Here is a 9,647-nt window from a genome sequence, read left to right on the forward strand (position 1 = left end):
TAACCGCGTGCTTCACGCGCAAACACGAGAATGACGCCTGAGGTCATTTCGAGTACTTAATACGGCGCATCATCTACTTTAGAAAGCTACCTTATATTTACACTGATCTACGTAGTATGTGTTATAACGATTTGAAATTTATTGAGATAAAGGGGGGGGGATTTCCTTTTACTTTGTGTATTAAATTTTAACTATTTAATTTTTTTTATTTATTTTTAATTATAGAATGGAACAATTAAATTCTAATATGCATTCTCAATTATCGGAAAGCATAATTCAACGGTTACGTCATAAAAAAATATTCACTGTAATCGATTTTATAATCGAGGATCAAGACAAATTAAGAACTGTAACGAATCTTTCATTTAAGGTACGTTTAAAATTTTATATTTTATTTAAAAATCTCTTATTTTTTATATATTATAATAGAATTTTACGATAAAAATTTGTACAGGAAGTGATTGACATTAAGAAAAATCTTACAGACAAATTTGGTGGCATTATAAAAAGACCCTCAGTTTTATGGAAATTAGAACAACTAAATACAGTTCGCACTAAAATAAGAAGGTATTTATTGGGATTATATTATAAATAATAGAATAGATTATATTTGTAAACAATATAAAATATTCTTAATTAATTATATTACAGTTTGGATGATTTACTAGGCGGTGGTTTAAATCCTGGTCAAATATATGAAGTATGTGGTTTATCTTCCTCTGGAAAAACACAATTATGTCTAACAATTGCAAGTAATATTGTATTATTACCGAATAGTCTTGTGAGGTACATTGATACCAAAGGAGATTTTTTTGCCTCCAGAGTAAAGAATATTTTGAAGTATAGGACTAACAGCAAAGAGGTAATGTTTATAATTTTGTTAATTATATATATGAAATATATATTCAGAGAGAGAGAGATAGGTTTATATAAAATAACAATATATTTTTAGGAAATCAATAAAGCGATGGAGCAGATAAGAATTACATTGGTGCGAGATTCTAATAAATTACTTGTTATTCTGCAATATATAATAAATATTTTAAAACAAGAGAATGATATGCGTACAAAAGCCTTAATCATCGACTCTCTGCCAGGAATAATTTTTAAATCTTCTAAGGACCCAGAAATTAATTTTATTTTAAATCATTTATCAAATCTATGTCGATTTATAGCGAATGAATTTAATATACCTATTATTATAGTAAATTTAATAACTCATTGGACACTGCCAAATGATAGAAGCAGTGGATCCGCAACAAAAGAAACACAAACATTAGTAAATCCTGCATTAGGAAAATATTGGCTGCATATACCCAATACAAGATTACTCATTGAAAAGTTAAATAATAATTATAGAAGAATTTCTGTTTGGAAAAGTTTTCAAATTAAAATGGATTCTGTATGCAATGTTAAATTAAACGAAGCTGGTGTTACATGAGTGATATATAATTTATTGAAAGTATATTAGAGAGTAATTGTATAAAAATCATAAGTTTAAGGGGACTAAAATTGTTCATCATCTTTTGTTCAAAGCATGTGAAACTTTAGTGACAGATATGAAAAAAATAAAAATATGTAACAGTTTCTCTATCATGCGTTTATTGTTTAGTTATATCAGGCTATACTCTATCTTTCATTCAGAGCATGTGTGATTTTAGTAATGGGTATGTTAAAAATGTGAACTACAAGTGCAACAGGAAAATAATGTCTCCACCATGTATTATATATGAGCTTGTATATGTTATATCTTTCTAAGATGTTAATAATAAAAAATTAACGAATATATCATGTAATACATATTTTAACAGAAACAAAAAATTAGTTTTTTTTTATTTTTTCTACTTAAAAATCAAAAATACAAAAATAACAAATCATAAATATTCAAATTGTTATAGAAGAATAATTTATTGAATATATTTATTTATATGTATTATATTAGAGGTCTTTTATATGCCAATAATTTTTCATGATCATATATAGTGTGAATCTTTTCATACATATATTTAAAGAAGTATAAAAGATTGTCGTATCGGCCATCATACTTTTGATTAGAATTAGATATATTAGATGTATTTAATTCTCCAATTTTTAAATTATCCTTATTCTCTTCTCTATATGTACATTCTATTATATCAAAGGCACATGTATGAAGTTCTACTAAAAATTGATGAATCGCTTCTATTGTTGCCAAATACCATCTTGGGCTTTTCTTTTGGTGTCGCCAGAATTGTGACATTCTTGATTTTAAAATGATACATCTTAAATCTATAAATTAATGTTTAGTTTTAAATTAAAATAAATTCAAATAATGGGATGAGAATATCGTTAAATATTATACAGGCCTCTAAATCTTTGATCTTTATATATCGACTTTGTTTGATGCCATGTACTATCGATAAAAATTGCTCTCTTTATTGGATATTCATTCCTTCCAATTCTTTCTAAAAAACTTTTCCCATCTTGTTTAACTTCCTTAACAAGTAAGCTACTGATACTTACAGCAGTTTTGCTAGGAAAAATGAGAACAGTCTGAGGGATAATGTCATTAACATATGTAAAAAATGTAATGATTACCAACGAATTGTATTGCTATATATATTATCATACCTCTTCGTTCTTTACCATTTCAGGAAAATCTGGATAAATATATATCTTTACGTCATCAGGGGCTAATACGGCAGCATGGACAGCTGTACTTTTTCCTTCTATTTCTCTACGATGTTTAATAATATCTATTTTTACAGGTAGCTGTAATAATAAGAAATTTAAAATCAATATTATTTATTAAATATATATAGAAATATTAATGCATTGTTGACTGGCAGTTTTATACAGAAGCTAGACAGTGTAAGCTAGAGTTAACTCATAACCGGTTAATTACATTTGGACATGAAAACAAAAATTAACATGTGACCGGTTAAATATTTAGACAATTTTGTCATAGATACCTTCAAGCGTGGAAAATATTTTTCATCGATCATAGGAGTAAAACATGTATAACAAAAAAATTTTCTCGACCTATAACAATTTTCACATATTTTTCTACCCTCAACAGTATCTAAAATTTGTGCATTGTCGATCTTTAAATGTTTAAAAGGGGCCCTGTCGATGATCCTTTGATTTTCTTCCAAATAATACTTCTTATCGTCTTCAAGAACTACATTATTTCCTTCAGCCATATTATTTTTATTGCAAACAAGATCTTCAGTCAATACATTAAATATTTTAACACAATTTATTGAATTAATCGTTCATTCACGTATTCGTTTGATCACATCCTTAAAATTAAATATAAAATGATGACAAATTTGTTTTATTAGCAATACATTTTAGTTCACCTTTCTCACCTTGCATAAAGGAACGTAATCTATAAAATTTAATATAAACGAAACCCAAAAAACCTATAAAATATATATATAAATATATATAAATATGCATATATCTCAAATGTCATATAAACAAGTACAGAGAGAACACTCCTACGAATATAAACAGTTTGAGGAAAGTTTATTCATCGTAGGGAAGAAAAATAAAAAACAAAAAAAAATAAAATAAAATCAGTATTTTTATATCGTCTTACTAAGAAAGATGCGTTTTAAGTTTCAATGACGTATAAGCACCCACGCGTGATTCTGCGTGAGAGGTTAGGAAAAAAGAATTGTTATGGGTGGGGTCTTGATAAGGAACTCCCTCCTCCTGTTTCTGAATTAGCGAATAGAGTCGACTTGAGGGTACTTTTTATGGTCGTCGTGTTAGACAACTTTGCTTGATACAGATTTTCATTACGTATTTATAATTAACTTATTTTTAAATTAGTGTCAAATAATAAGTGTCAAATAAATTTAATCGTCTTTTTGTGAGAAATGACAGAATATAACAATCTTAAGATCATTCCAATTTCATTAAGATCTGTCGTATATTATCGTTGAAATTAATATTTAAGAAAAGTTTTGATTTACCAAATGTACAGTGCGATACGAAAATAAAACGTTTCTTGTATTACAAAATGATTTGAGAATTTGTGTGTGTATGTAAAATATAAAAGAGAGAGAGAGAGATAAAATATAAAATAATATAAGAAAAATTTAAATAAAAATGTTTCATTAAGTAAAAGGTGAGTTGGTGTTCATTATCGATAATGCAGTGTCCATTACAGTTATTTCTTTCTATAGTTTTTTCTTTCTTCAGTTTACGTGTCGATTCGTTACTAACCACCAATGATTGTACATGGCCTTCAAAGATTATTTACTATTCTCTGACAACTGTGCAGAACGCTCGATATTTAACTTTAGTAAAATTCTTTCGAGATCTATAGTTGTAAAAGGTTAATATTGTGTAATGCAGGTTTATTTTCTTATATGCATGATTTTCTCTTTTGTGTTTAAAATTAAAAATAATTTATATTTATTTCAGGTGTAATAATATAAAATGGAACCTAATAGTTGCTTTACGGAGAAAAGAAGAATAAGAGGAAAAGATATTCTTAGAATGGATGGTCTTTTACCGCCAACCCGTCGTCTGCCAGTTTGTAATGCTATAACTTCTACGTCTTATAAGAAAAAAGAAAAGAAGTGGTCTATCGGAGGAATATTCAAACGTATATCTTCTATGCGAGATGATGACAGCTCTTCTAACGAAGAAGAAATAGTTTATTGTAAAAGGGAACCAAGGAAACCTCCCAAAATCAATAAGCAATTGGACAATATAGTACTTCATCCAGTCAAAACTAATAGTGAACGTCAGACCAAGTCTAATAATTTATTAACTGAAACTAATATAGAAAAATCAATGGAATCTCTTAACGTACACGTAGATTCTGTACATTCACGTAGTAGCGATGGTTCTTTGGAAGGTATGGGAAGGAAAATAAGAAAAAATAAAATGAAAGCACGAGTAGAAGCTAAAAGAGATCAGATGTGTCCCAACAGTAGTTCTGATGAAGATTCACGTGTTTCTAATAATTCATTGACTAAATCTCAATTAGAGGATCATCATTCGCAAAATATTTGTAAAACTAATTCTTATAACAGACGTACTCGAGCTGCTAGAACAGAACGATATATCAAACGTTTGTTTAAAGAAGAAACAAGCATAGATGATGGCAATCAAATAAATTGTAAGCGAGACAGTTCTGAATGTTTTAATGAAGGACAACATATTGTTATCGTTAATTCGAATGATATGTCTCGTCAAATAAAACATTCAAGACAATCAACAACCATGATGCAATCTAATGATCAAGTTCCAATACACAAGTCGGTTGTGTTAAGCTCTCCAAATATCAATACAGGTACAATAGGTTCTTATAAAAATTGGTCGTACAGTAATAAAAATGAATATTCTTTTACTTACAAACATTTTACAGATATGAATCAAAATAGTTTTTATGAGAAGAACACTGCTGTTGGTCGTTGGGTGGAACAGGAATCAAACAATTGTTTTACACTGTCATCGGTGAGGGATATTGATCGTCAAAAAGATCACATAATGGAACAAAGATCTAAGCCAAGATCATCTAATCCACCAGATCCTCCACCACGTGATCCTCGTCGTGTTCCTACTTATGCGTGCCATTCTTTTCCTTTTAATGGTAGAAGTCAAAAAAAAAGACTTTTTAATGGATATGCAAATACATATATGGATCCAAAATTCGATTGTATTGATGGTAAACGAGCATATAGTTCAAGCGAAGAAATTACATGTATTAACAATATTACACAACATGATTCACAAAATATATTTTTTTCAGAATTCGATAAGATCAATATTTTTCCACGAGAATATGTAAATAATAAATATACGTCGATGTGTAATCGTTCGAATGAGATTGAACATAATCCGTGTCGATCTCTTCAAATGGATGAGCTTGAGGCTTCAAAGTGTAGAAGAAAGAACAATCGTAATAATCAACTTAGTTTGAACGTTAATGAATACGATCAGAGTGTAAAACAGATTCAATTATCAATGAACTGTGAACAAAATGGTATATATGGACGAATCTCGGCACGTAATACTCGATCCTCTAACGAACGTTCGTATCTTACAAATAATGATGGGAATGAAATGAATATTGAAGAAAAGAACAAAAAGACAAAGAAGATGGATGAGGAGGCAGCTTTAGAGAGAAAACAATCATCGAAGAATCTTGAGGAAGCTATTTTCGAGTTGGAAGCAATATACAATAGTTTACGACTTGGAGATGAGGATTTGTTAGATCGTGCTGAAAGAAGAAGCATGGAAGAATTTAGTCTTAGACATGGACAACCTGAAGATAAACTAGTGAAACCTGATAGTTGTGATTCACCAGATAGATCGAAAGACGATATGGCCTATAGAAGAATGCATCCTGTTGAACGACCAACTTTTTTGTCAGATATTATTGGACAATCATCACTTTCAAACATCAGTTACCTTATCGCTTCACCTGTGCTTTCACGTAGAGACAATGTGTTTGATGAAACAAAAACACCTATTGGCATAACACGTCGTGATGAGCCGGATGTAACGAAAGATGATGTTGTTTTTCGTAGTATACATCATGCCAATAATACTCTTAAAGTTATTGAACCTCAACCACCTTTTGGTATACCACTTGGACCAGTGACCACTGCTACAGAGAGCGACTATCTGCACACAGTGCCAAATAAATCTAATCCACCTCGTTCGCTATATATACCACAATGTGAACCTGATGTCGTTACGGATGATTTAGCTTTCAGGACACTTAGAAAGGATTCCACAACAACACCAACAAAGAATAACGTAGATAATCTAATAGAAAGTTTCAATGAATTTCCTACTAAAAAAAAGAGAGCCGTTAGATCTCTGTCTGCCAATCTTTATGGGCTAATAAATCAAGAGCGTATACATTTGCACAGACAACCAAGCCTTTGTGAGATTAAAGATGATGTCGAGAATATAGATAGTAATCGTAAGTCCATAGAAAAATTAGATTATTTTAGACGTGTTGTCAGCGACGGCGAATTATCCGATCAAGGTAATACGAAGTGGTATGGTGAAAAATATACAAAAAATAATTTTGACATAAATGGAAATCATCATGATTCTGGTCCTTGTAGAAAAATGCTACGAGTTTATGTCTCGCCGTCAACGACGATGCAATGGTCGGATAAAAACTCAAACAATCGAGAAGATACGCCAACGTCAACTTTTTTTAGTGCTACCAGGCGGACTTCATCTGTTGACATTAATCAAGATTCTTGGAAACCCACTCGTAATGATTCCTTAACTGGTAAAGATAATACAGATTCAGATTTTACTGCATATAGTCGCTTGTGTCAAGACTTAGTAAATATAATCAAAGGAACAGATGAACCAGATATAAAAACCAACGAGCAGGATGAAGTAATAATTGAAGCCAAAAACTCAATTCGTGAAAATAAAGTTGAGATAGAGCCTTTAATTACAGAATTACGTAATGAACTTCTTGATAATACACTTCAAGAACGGTCCAATGATTTTAAGAGAAAGGAGACAAATGAAACAGAGGAATGCATTGACTCAAAGTTGGATGAAAGAAATATTTTTGAAATTGAAGATGATAAACTCGATTATTATCTTCGTATGGCGAATGAGAATGTAAAAATGATTGCAGAGGCTTTTAGCAGCGTTGCTGACCACATATGGGATGGCCTTGACGTTGTTCCTGGAGATGATTCATCGAGCCATCTTAGAACCGACAGCGATAACACACGTGAAACTAGCACGCGTTCGTCATCATTATTAGTAGAGGGAGATGAAAAGACAAAGGATGAAATGTCAACGTCCTCAAAAAACGAAGATCTTGTTACAATAAGTGTAGCATCCGACGTATCTAAAGAAAAACTTGATGTTCCTAATCTTAAAAAAAATAACGTTAGATATCCATCGGAAATTGAAATCGATCTTAACAGAGCCGTGGAAGATCTACAAATAGCTGCAGCTAGTTTAAATGGTAGCGTGCAAGAAATGAAAGAATTGGAGATTCAACTTGCGAGACTAGGTGAAGGTTGCATGGCTATCGACGTCGAAGACGAAATTAACAACAAAAATGAACAGGAGAAGGAAGAGAAAGGGGAGGAGGAAGAAGAGGAGAAAGAGAAAGAGAAAGAGAAAGAGAAAGAAGAAGAGAAGAAGGAGGAGAAAGATAAACTTAAATTATTTATCGTAGAGAAGAAAAATGTTATATTTGAGTCAAATATCGAACAAGGAGAAGGAGGAGGAGGAGCAAAGAAAAATGTTGAACAGGAATGTAAGATGTTGGAGCCAATAGAAACGGAAGATGACAGCAGGCCTATTGCAGTTCGCGAAGGTGAGAAGAATGTATGGGAGATTGATTTAAAAACGTACGAGAATTATTTCGCACGACCGATCGAAATACGTGTTCCTTATGTAACTAACATCATTACTATAACTATAACAGAATATTCCATGGTTTTACTCGCTTGCTTCCTTGCACTGCTTTTAGCAATCGTAGCAGCGTCGTGAGAACGATCTCATCAAAGTGCATTTATATGGTATCACATATTTATGGTGGGTCATGTGTTTTTTTACCCTGGGGTTGTGCCATCGTCATTTGTATTTTCGTCTTACTAATGTCGTAGGTCTCCAGGATAATATTCGTTCGGCATGCGATAAAGGTTACCATGCGAATGTGTAAACTCGATTACCGTGATGTCGTGGATTCACGAAAGGCGGCGAAAGGTGTGTGTTCCCTCTGAATTTTTCAATAAAACAAAAAAAAGAAAAAGAAAATTAAAATAAAAATAAAAATATATACATGCAACTCTACGAATTGATTCAGATAGAAACGATTTTCTTGTTGTTCTCGTTGTTGTTGTTGCTGCTGATGCTGTTATTGTTGCTATTGTTACTGTTGTTGGTTTTAATAAAGTTTAGACATTTGTGCTGCATCTTTTGCCAAAATCTAACACCCTATTGTAAAATAATACCGTATTACATCGCCCCCAGTTTTTTCCATTTTTATTTTTCTGAAATTTTTTTCTTATGTTTTTAGATGAATGAGAAAAGCATTTTGCTTTTGTAGGAAATATTATTTCACATAGATCGTATTTTACAATACATACCCGAATATGGAGTTAAATAAATATAAACATACATCGAACGGATACTGTCAGTAAAATTGCACAGGAAGCTTAGATGGTAAAAGTAATTTTTGGTAAAGAGCAAAGATTAAAGAAGTGAATAGCAGCACACAAGTCCCCTTTATTATCTACCCAGTTTCATCTTAGTCCCTACTGGGACCACCAGTGGACGATAGTAGGTACTTAACGCGATGACGGTATAATAATAAAATAGAATACAATATTCTTTGATAGTATACATAGTACAGTTATATTGTAAGAAAATTTAAAATAATTATATTTAATTTAGTGTGTCTAAATACGTGTGTGCCTTCAGAAATGCGTTTTTTATACATATATATATTTGAAAAAGTAGAAGAAAATCAAAACGAGTAAATGATAAATCAAATGATGATCACCTGTAACAAAAAGAAAACTATATTAATCATACAATCAAGTGATAGAATAGCCTGATATATAAATCATCCAATTCGCAGATGCACTTTTCAATTAAATTCTCTATTTATTTTGATCAAATCTCTATTTACTGTTGCAATAAAA

General features: G+C 31.1%; 3 protein-coding genes across 11 annotated transcripts; 2 read left to right on the forward strand and 1 right to left on the reverse strand.

The window, feature by feature from the left end:
• Positions 1 to 22: 22 nt before the first annotated feature.
• LOC106790602 (DNA repair protein RAD51 homolog 4-like) lies at positions 23 to 1,584 on the forward strand. 2 transcript variants are annotated; one of them, XM_014755620.1, is made up of 5 exons: positions 23 to 114; positions 226 to 370; positions 455 to 567; positions 652 to 862; positions 953 to 1,584. In XM_014755620.1, exons 2-5 carry the CDS (start codon positions 227 to 229, stop codon positions 1,439 to 1,441), a joined length of 957 nt encoding a protein of 318 aa, XP_014611106.1. In that variant the 5' UTR covers positions 23 to 114; position 226; the 3' UTR covers positions 1,442 to 1,584. The 2 variants fall into 2 exon arrangements, with proteins under 2 accessions (XP_014611106.1, XP_014611105.1); XM_014755619.1 differs by lacking the exon at positions 23 to 114 and having other exon boundaries at positions 149 to 370.
• Positions 1,585 to 1,906: 322 nt separating this feature from the next.
• On the reverse strand, positions 1,907 to 3,673 carry LOC106790604 (DTW domain-containing protein 1). The gene is made up of 6 exons (XM_014755630.1): positions 3,584 to 3,673; positions 3,351 to 3,404; positions 2,952 to 3,281; positions 2,611 to 2,751; positions 2,346 to 2,532; positions 1,907 to 2,268 (listed from the first exon to the last, which is right to left on the reverse strand). The coding sequence occupies exons 3-6, from the start codon at positions 3,180 to 3,182 to the stop codon at positions 1,934 to 1,936; spliced, it is 894 nt and encodes a 297-aa protein (XP_014611116.1). The 5' UTR covers positions 3,183 to 3,281; positions 3,351 to 3,404; positions 3,584 to 3,673; the 3' UTR covers positions 1,907 to 1,933.
• A 379-nt stretch (positions 3,674 to 4,052) lies between these two features.
• Positions 4,053 to 9,352, forward strand: LOC106790603 (MATH and LRR domain-containing protein PFE0570w-like). 8 transcript variants are annotated; one of them, XM_014755628.1, is made up of 6 exons: positions 4,053 to 4,117; positions 4,192 to 4,327; positions 4,417 to 5,293; positions 5,369 to 8,314; positions 8,471 to 8,535; positions 8,607 to 8,698. In XM_014755628.1, the coding sequence occupies exons 3-5, from the start codon at positions 4,432 to 4,434 to the stop codon at positions 8,488 to 8,490; spliced, it is 3,828 nt and encodes a 1,275-aa protein (XP_014611114.1). In that variant the 5' UTR covers positions 4,053 to 4,117; positions 4,192 to 4,327; positions 4,417 to 4,431; the 3' UTR covers positions 8,491 to 8,535; positions 8,607 to 8,698. The 8 variants fall into 8 exon arrangements, with proteins under 8 accessions (XP_014611114.1, XP_014611115.1, XP_014611110.1 ...); XM_014755629.1 differs by lacking the exons at positions 8,471 to 8,535; positions 8,607 to 8,698 and adding an exon at positions 9,020 to 9,352; XM_014755624.1 differs by having other exon boundaries at positions 5,369 to 8,535; positions 8,607 to 8,933.
• Positions 9,353 to 9,647: the final 295 nt, after the last annotated feature.

Source organism: Polistes canadensis, unplaced genomic scaffold (genome assembly GCF_001313835.1).
Source record: "Polistes canadensis isolate GaletaPanama2010 unplaced genomic scaffold, ASM131383v1 scaffold_249, whole genome shotgun sequence".
Lineage (NCBI taxonomy): Eukaryota > Metazoa > Arthropoda > Insecta > Hymenoptera > Vespidae > Polistes > Polistes canadensis.

Excerpts from the sequence above, each read along its gene's own strand:
- LOC106790602 (XM_014755620.1), top strand. The coding sequence starts at position 227 with ATGGAACAATTAAATTCTAATATGCATTCTCAATTATCGGAAAGCATA. Across the intron at positions 371-454 it reads TAACGAATCTTTCATTTAAG|GAAGTGATTGACATTAAGAA; the intron begins GTACGTTTAAAA and ends AAATTTGTACAG. Across the intron at positions 568-651 it reads GTTCGCACTAAAATAAGAAG|TTTGGATGATTTACTAGGCG; the intron begins GTATTTATTGGG and ends ATTATATTACAG.
- LOC106790603 (XM_014755622.1), top strand. The coding sequence starts at position 4,432 with ATGGAACCTAATAGTTGCTTTACGGAGAAAAGAAGAATAAGAGGAAAA. Across the intron at positions 5,294-5,368 it reads CTCTCCAAATATCAATACAG|ATATGAATCAAAATAGTTTT; the intron begins GTACAATAGGTT and ends AACATTTTACAG.
- LOC106790604 (XM_014755630.1), bottom strand. The coding sequence starts at position 3,182 with ATGGCTGAAGGAAATAATGTAGTTCTTGAAGACGATAAGAAGTATTAT. Across the intron at positions 2,533-2,610 it reads AAATGGTAAAGAACGAAGAG|ACTGTTCTCATTTTTCCTAG; the intron begins GTATGATAATAT and ends ATTATCCCTCAG. Across the intron at positions 2,269-2,345 it reads TAAAGATCAAAGATTTAGAG|ATTTAAGATGTATCATTTTA; the intron begins GCCTGTATAATA and ends ATTAATTTATAG.